General features: G+C 36.7%; 1 protein-coding gene across 1 annotated transcript in view; it reads left to right on the forward strand.

The window, feature by feature from the left end:
• The window catches only part of LOC128657504 (probable cation-transporting ATPase 13A4), a 186,812-nt gene that overhangs the window by 37,857 nt on the left and 133,016 nt on the right, over positions 1 to 15,939 (forward strand). The window contains exons 3-5 of the mRNA XM_053711871.1: positions 7,944 to 8,078; positions 11,062 to 11,132; positions 11,241 to 11,321. Coding sequence (XP_053567846.1) covers positions 7,944 to 8,078; positions 11,062 to 11,132; positions 11,241 to 11,321 — 287 coding nt within the window. The remainder of the gene's footprint in view (positions 1 to 7,943; positions 8,079 to 11,061; positions 11,133 to 11,240; positions 11,322 to 15,939) is intronic.

The raw sequence follows: 15,939 nt of genomic DNA on the forward strand, positions 1-15,939 counted from the left end.
TAAAAGCATAAACAGTTAAAACAAACAGAAACTAAACAGGCTAACCAGATAATGATCAAACATGTAAGTTATTTATATTTTTTGTACATTGGCACTGATTTCTCTGAGGCATAAACTAAATTATTTTGTGTGCAAATACAATAACCAAGCAATTTATAAAAAAACAACACATAAATATGAAATGATTAGTGGTGTTAATATAGATGTGAAAATATTAAAAATATATTTCATTCTTTTTAATAGATTATATAGTCCAATCGATATATATATATATATATATATATATATATATATATATGAATATACTCAAATATATTGATAAATAAAAATGGATTGCACTTATTAACCTATTTTCTAATGCAACCAAAATTGCTAAATATATTTTTCTTATTTTAAATGGCTACCCTAACTCCACCTCCTGATGACAACAAAACATTTAATTTATATCATAAAAGATAAATTCTGATATAGCTAAAAATACACTTATATACTGTAAATGACAAGCAAGAGAACCATAGGCTTTATCATTAATCTCTTTACAAGTCTCTAAAACATGTGTCTTAAACAGTATATAACAACACTTAGATTATAGAACAGAAGTTAAGATGGCAGTATATGTTATTTTATAGGTACAAAAGTGCATCTATTTCTTTCTAATGACACTGTGAGTACACGGATCATCATCAATTACTGTTGGGAATATCACTCCTGGCCAGCAGGAGGAGGCAAAGAGCACCACAGCTGTTAAATATCACTCCTCTACCCAGAATTTCCCAGTCATTCTCTTTGCCTGTAGTGCAAGGAGGAGGTGAAGTTTAGGAGTCTAATGAGAAATTTTCTTCAATCAAGATTTTATTATTTTTTTAGCAGAGTAAGCTTACTCTGTTCCTTTCTGGGGTTTAGCCCAGTCCACATCAGTCTCTTCAGTAGGGCAGTGGTGGCTTTTGAGCACTTGAGAACTTGTGAGGTACAATCCTCACTGCGTTTTCTCAAGAATCTGCTGCCCTAACTAGAAAACTTGAGTAGGTTTACTCAGTTTTTCTCTCTTCACAGGTCCATGTGAGGTGCTGCACCCTCTCAAACCAGGTGAACTGACCTGCTGCCGGACAGCACTTTCAGGTAAGTGCCATTTTAATTTTCTTTTGCAAGGAGATTGCTGGCACTTGTTACAGCTAAAAGCTGTTTTATTTAATATGGGACTTTATTAAACCTTCATGTTTGGGGTTTCTTTTAGGCAGTTTGGGCATTGAAACTGTGAGGTTTATGGTGGCTCAGTGTGTTATAGTAGTTTTTATACTTTAACTTTTGGTCATGGAGATTACTGTTGTAAGCCGTTTTTCTCGGCAGTAAGGGCTCTGTAACCGCTCTGTATTTGAAAAGGGGATTGTTTCTTCTGTGAGGAAAGTCACTCTGTGAGCTGCAGGACAGGTAGGCACCTCAGTAAAGCTACTGAGGTGTATAGGTAGCCTGAGGTCTTTTTGGTTTGTTGTGCTAGCACACATTTCTATTTAAAAAAACAATACACATTTATTTTTAATTTAAAAAAAAAGACTTTTTACACTTTATCCTTATTTATTACATAAGATAGATCAAGAGGCTTTTCAAACCATTATCCCAGGTGAAGTTGCTGCTTGTAAGTTATGTTTTGATGCTCAGGTGGAACCCCCAGTTCCTTATTGTTCTTCATGCATTGAGAGAACTGTTATATAGATAAAATATTTGACCATGAGCCACCATTATCCTAGGCAAATGCTGTTGAGGTGTCTCCTGTTGCAGATATACCGCAGCTTTCTCCTCAAGCGTCCCAACTTTTTCAGTCTCCATATACAGTGCCCTGTGTTTCCTCTTGCAATCCTGTAGGATTTTCTCTACAAGACATTGCTTCCCAGGTATCCCTTTCAGTGTCTGAGGCCTTTTCAGCTTTCCTAATGTTGCAGGGAAGGCGTAAAAGGAAATTTAAGGAAACAGTTAGTAAGGTTTCTGATCAAGTTCTGGCTATCCAGAGTGTCCCTTCCCATAAGCCTGAGGAAGAAGACATGTCTGTAGCATCTGAGGGGGAAATCTAAGACTCAGACAGTGTAATTCTTTCTTCTGATGCTGAAGTTGTATCCTTTAGATTTAAGTTAGAACACCTTTGCTTATTACTTAAGGAGGTTTTGACTACTTTGGACGACTCCGACACAACTATCGTAGTCAATCCTAAAAAGTCTAATGAATTGAACAAATACTTTGATGTTCCCTCCACGGTGGAGGTTTTTCCGGTTCCTGCCCGTGCTGCGGAGAATATTGCTTGAGAATGGGAAAGACCTGGTATTCCCTTTTCTCCATCTCCTATTTTTAAGAAAATGTTTCCTATAGTGAATTCTATTAAGGAGTCGTGGCAGATAGTTCCTAAGGTAGAAGGAGGGATCTCTACTTTAGCCAAGAGGACTACTATTCCCATAGAGGATAGTTGTTCTTTTAAAGATCCAATGGATACAAAATTGGAGGCTTTACTAAAAAAGATGTATGTCCACCAGGGTCTACAATGGCAACCTGCGGTGTGTATCGCCATTGTTACCAGTGCTGCAGCTTACTGGTTTGATGCGTTGTCTAAATCTCTTCAGACGCATACCCCTTTTGATGAGATCCAGGACAGGATTAAGGCTCTCAAGTTAGCCAATTCCTTCATTACAGATGCTTTCTTACAGGTTATTAAACTGGGAGCCAAAATTTCTGGTTTTGCGGTCCTAGCCCACAGGGCCTTGTGGTTGAAGTCCTGGTCTGCGGATGTTTCATCTAAATCTAAGCTCATGGCTATTTCTTACAAGGGTAAGACCTTGTTTGGACCTGGTTTGGCAGAAATTATCTCAGATATTACAGGAGGGAAGGGTTATTTTCTTCCTCAAGATAAAAAGAATAAGGAGAATGGATGTCAGAGTAATTTTCATTCCTTTCGTAACTTTAAAGGCAAGTCTTCCTCCTCTTCCTCCAAGCAAGATCAAGCCAAGCCTTCCTGGAAGCCCAACCAGTCCTGGAATAAGGGAAAGCAATCTAAAAAGCCTTCAGCTGATTCCAAGTCAGCATGAAGGTTTGGCCCCCGATCCGGGAGAAGATCTTGTAGGGGCAGACTCTCTCTTTTTTGCCAAGCTTGGGTAAGAGATGTACCGGATCCCTGGGCGGTGGACATTGTCTTCCAGGGATACAAAATAGACTTCAAATCTTTTCCTCCCAGAGGCAGGTTTCTCCTCTCCAGATTATCTGTAGACCAGATAAAAAGAGGGGTGTTCTTACATTATGTCAAGGACCTTGCCGTCCTGGGGGTAATAGTTCCTGTTCCCTTTGAGGAAAGGGGTCTGGGATTTTACTTGAATCTGTTCATAGTTCCCAAAAAGGAGGCAAATTTTCGACCAATTCTATATCTAAAATGTTTAAACAAGTTTCTCAGAGTGCCATCCTTCAAGAATGAGACTATACACTCCATTCTTCCCTTGGTACAAGAGGGTCAGTTCATGACAACCATAGACCTAAAGGATGCATACCTTCATGTTCCCATTCACAGGGACTATCAAAAGTTTCTGAGATTTGCCTTTTTGGACAATCATTTGCAGTTCGTGGCCCTTCCATTCGGCCTTGCCACAGCTCCCAGAATTTTTTCAAAGGTTCTGGGGGCTCTTTTAGCTGTGCTTCGATCTCAGGACATTGCAGTGGCACCTTATCTGGATGACATTCTGGTTCAGGCACCATCTTTTCAACAAGCAGAATCTCATATAGAGATCTTGTTGTCTTTTCTTTGATCCCACGGATGGAAGGTGAATCAGAAAAAAAGTTCTCTGGTTCTAGCTACAAGGCTCGTATTTTGGGGGATGATAATAGACTCCCTGTTAATGAAGATTTTTCTGACGGAGGTCAGAAAAAGAAAGATTTTCGACTATTGTTTTGCCCTTAAGTCCTCTCCACAGCCGTCAGTGGCTCAATGTATGGAGGTAATCGGTCTGATGGTGGCTTCCATGGACATCATTCTGTTTGCTTGGTTCTATCTCAAACCTCTGCAGTTATGCATGCTCAGTCAATGGAACAGGGACTATACGGACCTGTCTTCACGTGTAGATCTAGGTCAGCCATCAATAGACTCTCTTCCGTGGTGGCTTTCTCAGAATCATCTCTCCCAGGGTACTTGTTTCCGCAGACCCTCCTGGGTGATTGTGACTACAGATGCCAGCCTTCTAGGTTGGGGAGCAGTATGGGACTTGTTGAAGGCTCAGGGCTTATGGACCCAGGAGGAGTCAGTCCTGCCCATAAACATCTTGGAGCTGAGAGCAATCTTCAATGCTCTTCTGGCCTAGCCTCAGTTAGCCTTCCGAATGAAGTTCCCACTCCTCGGGATGAAAAGTCTGTCTGCTCAGAAAATATGCTTCCCAATTGTCTACTCCTGGGATGTGGATCACAGAAAGACAGCAGTTGTGGGTCTCCACCCACTGAATAATTTCGGGCCACCTCTGTCATGGCCAAGGAACTCAGAGTTCCCCCCTGGTGGTTGATATAAGCTACCAAGGTTATGTTATCTGACTGGAATCTGAAAAACCGGGCTAATGGCTCCTGGCCATTTCATCAGGCATATAAAATGAATTAAAAAAACAGCTTTTTTATTACCGCCACTACCAAACCTTTTTTGGTAGTGGCGGTAATAAAAAAGCCGTTTTTTTTAATTCATTTTATATGCCTGATGAAACGGCCAGGAGGGCCGAGAAACGCGTAGCAATATTTTATGTACCAATTTTATTATGTGCTTGTCAACCCTGTGCAATAAAAGTTTTTAAATTTGTTTTAATATAACTTGAGCCTGGAGTTTGAATACAAGCATACCACTACCAGACAGTCTATCATACAGGAAAGCCGTCATTTCCAGGAAAGAGCCGGAGAGAGCCAGCTGGTCAGCTCTGAGTACCAGCCCGCTTCCACAAGCACACTGGTGTGCTGTGCTAAATTGTAAGTACCCTGTGCACACAATACTTGGAGTGTATGCCGAGGTTTACCGATTGATACACACATTTGTGCGCCTCTCTTCTTTTTCTCATCTTTTCAGCAAACACGTTTTCCTATCTGGGATCGTTGTGCAGAGTGCAGCCGTGGGAAAGTTTCCCTAGCCTTGGGACCGATTTGGATCCATAGGACCTCAAGGAATCTACATTTAACATCTTGCCAACCACATATGGACATTGAATCTAACACCATTTAATGAGGTTCCCCTTTCCATTATTAATATTTGTTATTGCACAATTGTTTGGTCTTATAGCAGCGTTTATACAAAACACTATTGTTATGAGTTTATGTTGTTAATTTCTCACTCTATTTCATATGTTGTGCATAGTGAGCGCCCTCTGGTGACCTAGGTCACATATTTATTCTCACAAAGAACGCTTGTTATATAATATGGATGTTGGGCGAGCGCTACAATTTTATTTGCAGGCAACTAAGGACTTTCGTCAGTCTTCTGCATTGTTTGTTTGCCTTTGTGGGAAATGCAAGGGTCAGAAAGCTATGGCTACTTCCCTTTCCCTTTGGCTGAAGAGCGTTATTTGCTTGGCATATGAGACTGCTGGACAGCAACCTCCTGAGAATATCACAGCTCATTCCACAAGGGCTGTTTCTTCTTCCTGGGCCTTCAGAAATGAAGCTTCTGTGGAACAGATTTGCAAGGCTGCAACTTGGTCATCTTTGCACACTTTTTCCAAATTCTATAAATTCTATACTGTTACCTCGGCTGAGGCTTCTTTAGGGAGAAAGGTTCTTCAAACAGTGGTGCCTTCTGCTTAGGTTCCTGTCTTTTCCCTCCCTTATCATCTGTGTCCTCTGGCTTGGGTATTGGTTCCCAACAGTAATTGATGATGATCCGTGGACTCACCGTGTCATTAGAAAGGAAAAAAAAATTATGCTTACCTGATAAATTTATTTATTTCTTGACACGGTGAGTCCACGGCCCATCCTGTATTCAGACAGTTTATTTTTATATAAACCGCAGGCACCTCTGCACCTTGTGTTACTTACTATCTCTCCTTTCAAATGTAACGCCATCTAAAGTCAGTAGTTATGAGTGTTAAGCTACAAATCTGTAACATAAAACTCATAACTAAGTGTTAAAAAGTACACTAACACTCATAAACTACCTATTAACCCCTAAACCGAGGCCCTCACGCATCACAAACACTAGAATAAACTTATTAACCCCTAATATGCCGCTCCCGACATCGCCGTCACTAAATAAAAATATTACCCCCTATTCCACCACTCCCCGACATCGTCACCACTATATTAAAGTTATTAACCCCTAAACACTATTTAAATATTATTAACCCCTAATCTGCCGTCCGCCCACATCGCCCCCGCTATACTAAAGTTATTAAGCCTTACACCGCAAGCCACTATATTAAACCTATTAACCCCTAAACTGAAAGCCCCCACAACTAAATATAATTAATCAAACTATTAACCCCTAAACCGAAAGCCCCCCACATCTCAATAAACTAATTTAAACTATTCACTCCTAAACCTAACGCCCCCCTAACTTTATATTAAAATTACAATTTTTCTATCTTAAATTAAATTAAAACTTACCTGTCAAATTTTTAAAAAATAAGTTTAAACTAACAATTAAACTAATATAATTATTAAACTAAAATTAAACTAACTACAAATTAAATTAAACTAAAATACACATTAAAAAATCCCAATAATAGTATCTAATTACCAAAAAAACTAAGTTACAAAAAATAATAAGCACTAAATTATGGAAAATAATAAACAAAATTATCCAAAATAAAAAATTAAACCTAATCTAATAGCCCTATCAAAATAAAAAAGCCCACTCAAAATAAAAAACCCTAGCCTACAATAAAGTACCAATGGTCCTTAAAAGGGCCTTTTGTGGGGCATTTCCCCAAAGTTATCAGCTCTTTTACCTGTAAAAAAAAACCAGACCCCCCCAACAGTAAAACCCACCACCCAACCAACCCCCCAAAATAAAAAAACCTAAGCTACCCATTGCCCTGAAATGGGCATTTGTATGGGCATTGCCCTCAAAAGGTCATTCAGCTCTTTTACTGCCCAAACCCTAAACTAAAAAAAAAAAACCACCCAAAAAACCCTTAAAAAAGCCTAACAGGGGTGTTTAGACTTAGGGTTTATGTTAGGGTGTTAGGTTTAAACGTTAGTTTTCTTTCCTTATAGACATCAATGGGGCTGCGTTACGGAGCTTTTCATTCCGCAAGCGCAGGTGTTTTTTTCTGAAATGCCCTCCCCATTTATGTCTATGGAAGAAGCATGCACGAGCACATCAAATACAGCGCTTGTTTTTGGTGCGGTATGGAGCTCAACGCAGCCATATCAGCCGCACAAGCCTGGTTTTTAAAACTTGTAATGGCAGTGCTATAGGGGATTAAATAACGCCACTTTTGTTGCATTAGTTAATTTCCCTATAGCGATCAAAACTCGTAATCTAACCGTGTGTTACAAAATATTTATAAACTTTATAATATTTCTGTATATGAAGATTTTCAACTTTTTGAACCCCATAATAACACCAAATACCCAACTGTATAAATGTAGAAAGTTCTTCCTTACAATATCTGTAACATATAATGAACAATACAGGACAGTGTAACTAATAGTGAACTATTGATTTGAAAGATTGGTTCTAGATTGTGATATTGTTGTTAGTGGAATATGCATTTTTTTCTCTTTTTCTCCTGGAGTGTCTGTTTGAAGATCAGTCATATCTCTGATATACAGTTTTACAGCAATTACGGTTATTTCACCAATTTTTCTTGGCATGTAGGAGCTACATTAACATTTTGAATGTATTAGCCAATCATAACTGTTCCTGGTGTGGTTCTGTAGAATGGTTATTTGGCATTATTAACACAGTGTACTCTAATTATCTACATGTTTTTGTTAACATTGCATAGGATGAACAAAAGAAATATACTAGAAAAAAGGTACGGTGGATTACTGTGTCTGCTTTTAAAGATTATCTTTCTGATGACCTCATCACAGACAAAAATTCTATTGTAAACAGAGCAATTCGAAAGCCTGCTATGAAAGTAAGTAACTAAAGCTTACGTAAACCTTTATTTGCCTTTTAGCATTGAGATAAAAATGAAACTAAAATAGTTCACACTAAAATAATCTGCTGCCCACAACTGATGATGATATACAGAGGTTTGATGTTGCTTCTGGCCCTTAAAATTCTGGTGCCTCTCCCGCCCATGTCTTAATCTTGACAAGACACTAAGGGTCCGATTCTAAAAAGCTTTCTGGGCTGCTAAGATTCTGTAAGAATTCCTGGTGGAATTATATAAAGCCATTTTTTACCTTGAAAACAGGGTGTCTTCGTTAAGGGGCATATACTGCATTTTTGTATGGAAAAGAGATGTATACATTACCAATGTGTACAATAAAAGTCGTAATTTAAAAATCATACAAAATGAATCGAACCATTTACACAAAAATACTCAGGAAAAAAATTGTAGTGTTAAGGTACATCAAAAATCGCAACAAAATTGTTCACCAAAATTCGTATTTTATCAAAAACTTTAAATTTTTATGAAATTTACACAGAAATAAATCTTATTAAAAATGCACATTGTAATTTGTAATTTAAGTACACTGGAAAAAAACATAGACATTCGTACTTATAAGTACAAAATACAAAGCGTAATTGTTGGGGGGTTTTGTAAAATGAGCTGGACATGGGTGTTCCATGGGTGTATATGAATCCCTACGTAATTCTGTAAAAAAATTCCACCTTTCGGATCCCACTCTTTTTCTTGCAACTTAAAGGAGGTGATCTTTTATCAAAATACTCAAAAAACAAATTACTCTTAAAGGAAAACCTATGCAAACAAAAATAGCAGCAAATGTAAGATACAGCGTAATTTGATTTGTATTAGGTTTAATGTTTAAGTTTAAACATGTGCCAGGGTCTCCCTATGTACTTCGTACTCCATTACAAACTTTTACGTAACAGAGAGCTCTCATTATTTCTATGGCAAACATCTCCCCGCCTGCAGGAACAGCCCCCTTTCTTTTGTTTAATTGAATTCCAGAAGGCTGCCCCTTTGAATGTTGGAGTCAAAAAACATGTTTAGAATAGCAAATAATTAAGCATTAGCCCCAAATATAGCAAATAGTTACTTCATACCTAGACACACAGAGAAATGGGTATCCTGTATGGAGGGGGGGGGGTTAAAATGTCCCATCAAGCAGATATTTATGTAGACACTTAAATATAATATATATTAGTATTTTTAACACTTAAGAATAATTGTCATTTTTACATCAAACACATATTTAATGAGTCACATGACAATAAATCCCTCTGTTGTATTGATTTATTGGCTTATTTTTAGCAGAGGGTGGTGCAGTTTCCTTGACCAATCTATTTTATTTATCTAAATCTAGTTTCAAGTGGATTAAATAGTCACCATTTTTAAATCAGCCATATGACATGAGTTTTACTAAATTTGAAAGAGGAGTTATATTGTTGGCAACTGGTTTCTTGTGAATGTATGTATTTAATGTTTGGGGAGAAAGCGCAACGAAGGGGATAAGCTGGTGCTGGTGATATATATATATATATATATTTACTGTATATATATATGTATGTGACAATATGTGTATTTACACATATTAACACACATATATATATATATATATATATATATATGAATATCAGCATATGCATGTTGATTTACTAGAAACACACAGTTCAAGGCACTTTTTAGTGCTGATTTTTTTCTAACACCCCACTCCCACCAACTTTAACCCCAAAATACTGACTAGTGCAGTTGTTTTATTAAAAAAATAAAGATGCTGCTATCTTTATTTTTTAGTAAAAAAACACTAGACAATATTTTGGGGGCATTCGGGGCATATTTATAAAATTAACCAGAGATCAGATCTCTGGTTAATTTTATAAGCTCTAATTGCTACTGCGGTATTTGTAATGGCTGATTCATTATCACACGCCTGCAAACGAGCACATTTGCAATAATTTAGCACTCCACTTGTAATCTAGCCCATAGTGAGGTCAAGGATCGGACATAAGGTAGAGGTTTGGGGAGGGGCCATTGTATAACCCTGCCTACCACCTGTGCTATCAACTACAGGTCATCCAGCACTTTTATAGAGAATAGCCGGCAACCCTAGGTATGCAGATATTTGAGCTTAACATTTTTTAGAAAAAACAATTGATGCGGCAGTGGTGCAAACTTTTTAAAAATAATTTTGTACTTTACTAATTCAATTCAACATAAAAAATAATGATGCAGTACTGTTATAGAACAGTAACAAATGAACAAATTCTCTATATTAGTAGACAAGCAAGAGTGCCTGGAAAGGTTTAGATACATTCACCCTTGCAATGCGGTGCTCACTACTACCTCTGATCCTGTACAGCACCTCTGAACTCTTCTCTGGGATGGTAAAATGTGTATCTGAAGTTAAAACATTGGAGGTGCTGCACACGAGAAGTGGGGAGGGGGCAATGATCAGCTACAAGATGGCTCAAGGAAGGATGAAAAGTGCTGAACCTCCTCCCACTCAATACCTGTTCAATGATAAAGTGCCAAAGGGAGATTGCCAAAGAGAAAGCAAGGTTATTTCATGTAATTGAAAGAGCACACAGGGAGATAATAAAATTAGCCATATTTTTTATTTTGTTTGTTTGACGTCACCTACTTAACATTGTGCCAAAATGTACAATATGTAAAAATAGGCTGAATTCTTGACAGTAGTAGTAAAATGTATTAATTATAATAAAAATACAATAGTGCATATACACAACGGTCATTTGGAAGAGATATTTGAGAACATTGTATACATTATAACATACATTTTGTTAATTAAGCTTTAGATCCTGGTCAGTTTAATAAACAGCTGCCGCTTGTACAACTGAGGCCATTAATTTATAGTTTATAGTCTAAATTCATTTACCATATTTTTTTGGTTTAGTGAGTCACCCCAAAATGATAAATTAGAACATTGTGATAGTAAAGTAATAAAAACGTTTTTTATTTTTTTCAGGTAAAATTTATTCGAGTACAAAAAATTCGATATGTGTGGGACTATTGTAAGAAAGAGTTTAAAAAAATTGGGTGAGTGTCAGACAAATGAGACAGGTCAAGGATATTATATACGTGCACAGTTCAGAAGGCTTTAAGTTAATCAAATACACCATATATTAATCCTGTGTGTAATTGCAGGGCATTAGAGGAAGAACACACTTGCCATGATATACATTCAAAGTATGGATCTGGTCTGTCAAAAGATGAGCAGGATATTAGGTAAGTCACTAGCTTTTACTAATTATCGGTTATTATAGATTTTGATGTAGATAATTGAATGTTATATGTAGAAAATAGATGTCTTGACCACTCTGAGGCATCTGCTTATGAAGTGTCACTTACTAAGTCAATTGCTTTAGCATCAATGGAATCATTCAGCAGTTGGATTTGTTAATGGTCCTTTAAATACAACAGAATTGCATAATCAACTATTAAATCATAAAATGGCAATGAAATAACTGTTCTTCGCATTTCAAATAAGCAGTAGATTTTATTCTGACAAATTTCAATGTTTCCTTTAATTTCCTGGTCCCCTGTATCACTTGTGAACTGTGAACCCTTGCACATTAGTAGGAGCTGGTGTCTCAGAAAGTGTGCAGATACAAGGAGCATTTGTCTTTTTACAATAATTAGTTTGCACTAGCTAATGCTATGTAAACAGTTATCCTTCAGCTACTGTCATCTGTGTGGCAAACAAACAGCCAGCTAGCATCAGCAGTGCTGTTTTCACACTTTGCTTTACTTTGATCTTTTTTCGCCATAAACTTGCGAGATTTAATATTAAAGGGACATGAAACACAAAAATGTTCTTTCATTATTCAGATAGAGAATACAATTTTAAATGTTTCCAATCTACTTCTATTATCAAATTGTCTTTGTTCTCTTGTAAATGTGTGTTGAAGAGATATCTAGGTAGGTAGTGTGCACATGCCTGAAGCTCTACATGACAGGAAATAGTGCTGCCATCTAGTGCTCTTGCTAATGTATACAATTGTTGCAAAACTGCTGCCAAATAATACTGCAGATATGTGCACACTCCTTTGTTTACATCCTTGCTTATAAACAAAGGATAACAAGAAAATGCAGAAAATTTGATAATAGAAAATTGGTAAGTTGTTTAAAATTGTATGTTCTATTTGAATCAGATTCATGCTACCTTGCGTGCCTTAGGACTTGCATCCTGATTGGATGTTTAAAGTCCGTTTAAAGTAGGATGTGGCTACTGACCTTTTAAGGTAAAATAGCTTAGTTTTTTTTACATAGAGAAGTTAATGTGATAATTTGTAGTCAACATTGGATTACATGTCCCTTTAAGGATATGGTACAAGGGCCTGATGTTCAAAAGCTCATCCAGCATGGAGAGGAATCATGCAAAATCTTTGGGATTTTTTTTAGACCTTATATTGTAATGTATGTGTCTCTCCTTCACATACAAGACCCTGCATAGTGAGATAAATATGTTTCAAAATAAAATGTTTGTTTCTAACATTTTTTTATTTTATTTGGACAAATAACTGGGAACTAAATTCATAAATGCATAAAAATCCAAAGTTCAATCACAGTTTAATGTTACTTTTTAGACGGCCTAAAAAAAAAAATAATAAAAAAAGGAACAGGACAGGAATTATAATTACAGGGGAATTTAACTTGGTGAACAATGTAGCCAGTAATGCCAGTGGAATGCTTGGTTGTAGAGGTAGAAGTATTTGCAGCAAAATTCATAAGAGTTTCGTTCTACTACATAGATCACTAGTTAGGCATCATCTTGAGTATTATTTACATTTCTGGATGTCAGGACTCTTACCTGCACCGGGTCAGAAGGACCCGGCCTCGACGAACGCCGAGGGTACCGTGCTCCTTCTCGGCGTGATATGTGGAGGGATGCCGTGATCAGTCTGAGTTAGTTGCAGCTCTTTAGGCTTGTGCAGTAGCACGCTGCCTAGATTTAGAGGGACATTCTCTGATTATAAGAACTCCTACCTGGAAGACTCAGGTGTGGGAGTTCCTATAAAAGCTCAACCAGTACTTCACTCTGAGAAGATTTATTGCTCTTTGCAGAGCATTCCTACCTGGCTCCTGTGTATGCTCATCTCTTGCTCCTAAAACCAAGCATACTTACCTTGATACCTGTGTATGTTCACCTTGCTCCTGAGACCAAGCATATTTACCTTGTTACCTGTCTATGCTCACCTTGCTCCTGAGATCAAGCATACTTACCTTGATACCTGTGTATGCTCACCTTGCTCCTGAGACCAAGCATACTTACCTTGATACCTGTGTATGCTCATCTTTCTCCTAAGACCAAGCATACTTACCTTGATACCTGTGTATGCTCACCTTGCTCCTGTGACCGAGAATTCTTACCTTGATACCTGTGTATGCTCACCTTGCTCTTGAGACCAAGCATATTTACCTTGATACCTGTGTATGCTCACTTTGCTCCTAAGAACAAGCATTCTTACCTTGCTCCCACGTATACTATGCTGGATCCTGAAAGTCAAGCAGAATATCCTGATACTGGTGTATGCTCACCCTGTTCCTGAAGCTGTGTCTGCTGTACCTATCTGGTATCCTATGACAGTCTCACCAACATTACCCACTGGGTATCTTGTGCCTGCTGAGAAACCTGTGTGTACCTTACCAGCGACAGCTTTCTCCAAACCAGTATAGGTATATCTAAGAGGATATAATGATATAATATCAAATTTCAATTATACTAAGGGACTTAATAAATCTGAGAGTGACATTATTTGTTTCACAAAAATAGCAACACCAGAACAAGGGTCATAATTTTAAATTGAAGGGTATTAGTTTAAGGAGTAATTTGCAGAACTCAAGTTAATTCCCACAGAGACTATGTACCAGTTTATGCTCAATAAAGATTTTCTGCTCTGCTAACAAAAATCTTTTAACAGTTCTGCTCACAAGTTAATGTAACAATTAATCTCTTAAAACAAATATACATTAGTCATAACAAAGGATTGGTTCCCATAACTGGTTATACTGCTAAAAGAATTTAATAAAAACTTACTAAAACTCATAGGGCCAGATTACAAGTGAAGCGGTATTTATCGCTCCAGCTCGCGTTCTAACTCCGCTAGAAGTAAGCATTTTTCCCCTCTTTGGGTAATGCCGGTATTACAAGTTGAAAGTAAAAAGTTTTTGCTCATGGGCTAACCCTATGCACGCAAAAAACTGAAGTTAGAATATAGTGACCTTGTTAACATATTCGCATAAAGAAGTCAATGCAGCAAGAAAAGTGGGAAAAAACACCCTACTTGCACGCAAACCCGATCGCATATTCTCAAGTGCGCTAACCCGACATGAAAATACAAATATTTCAAATTCCAATGTTCTTCACATAGCAGAATATGTTCAAATTATTATTCATAAATACATATTTCTATATATATCTGATTTTGGAACAATATACATCTATACCTATGGATATATACAGATATATATATATATATATATATATATATATATATATATATATAGGAATATCTTTTTAAAAATACTTAGAACATATTCCGCTATGTGCAGAACATTAGAATGTAAAGTATTTACAGTAAATTCACAGTATAACAATTTATTAAAAATGAATATTGCATAAATATGCTTTTACATGTTTTCATCTACTTGACTGCAAAGGGTTCCAATGCTCTTATATATATGTCTATATATTTATACATATGTCTGTAAATATATAAATAAATATGTACATACATATACACATATACTGTATATATATATATATATATATATATATATATATACATATACATATTTAGACATATGTATGCATCTCAATGTTAAAGCCCTTTGCCTGCATTTGTTTCTAAAGACCTCATATCTTTGAATAACTTTTTTGTGCAATCATTTTTTTAAAATATTTTTTATTAGATAGTTTTATTATGATTGTAACTATACTTTTAAATGTATTTTTCTTTCCAAAATAGTTAACCAGTGGTCTTGCTATCTCGACGTGCGTTAAATTCAATTACACTCAAGAGATCACATTTACTTTCATCTTGTAATATGCACGCTACATCTGACAGGCGATAAACACGCTATCGCTTGAGCGTAACTGTTAGCGCTCCACTTGTAATCTTTCCCAAAGTGTGCTATGCATTATGTTAAGGACAAATGCTCAGAACAATGAACAAAAACAAAAAACAAAAAACACTGCCAATCAGTCAAAGGACAAACAGAAACCTTTCTCCTGAAAGATAAACAACTATAATATGAACTTATGATTCAACTGAGTATATTAGTTTGTGGAATCATACAAGTTTTCCATCCCTTAAAATATGGCACTCATGTTTTATGGTACAATATACCCTTACAAGTATAAAGCTATTTACAATACTGATACAAGGACTGAAGTTGCAGATTATGTCATTTTCATGAGGTATCATGGGCTAGATTACAAGTTGAGCGCTAATTTATTGTGCACCCGTATACGGGCAAACACGCCTGTTTACGGGCGCACAACAAATAACAAGCCAATAAAAGTGGCTGGTACATGCTACCATGAGCTCACGTTAGCAATTAGCGATCCATAAATTAACCAAAGGTCAGACCTCTGCTTAATTTAAAAAAAAAATCCCAATCGCCCCCAAAATATAGTGCAGTGTTTGTTTTTCAAATTAAAAAAAAATGAGCATCTTTATTTTTTTAAATAATAACCGCACTAAGCATTGCGGATGCGGCTTTACATTGCGGTCTAGGGCGACTCTGTTATTCCTATAAATATATTTGATATGCTTATATACATATATATGCATGTGTTAATATGTGTATATACATATATATTGGCGCTCTACAAATAACC

The sequence above is a fragment of the Bombina bombina genome, chromosome 4, assembly GCF_027579735.1.
Source record: "Bombina bombina isolate aBomBom1 chromosome 4, aBomBom1.pri, whole genome shotgun sequence".
NCBI lineage: Eukaryota > Metazoa > Chordata > Amphibia > Anura > Bombinatoridae > Bombina > Bombina bombina.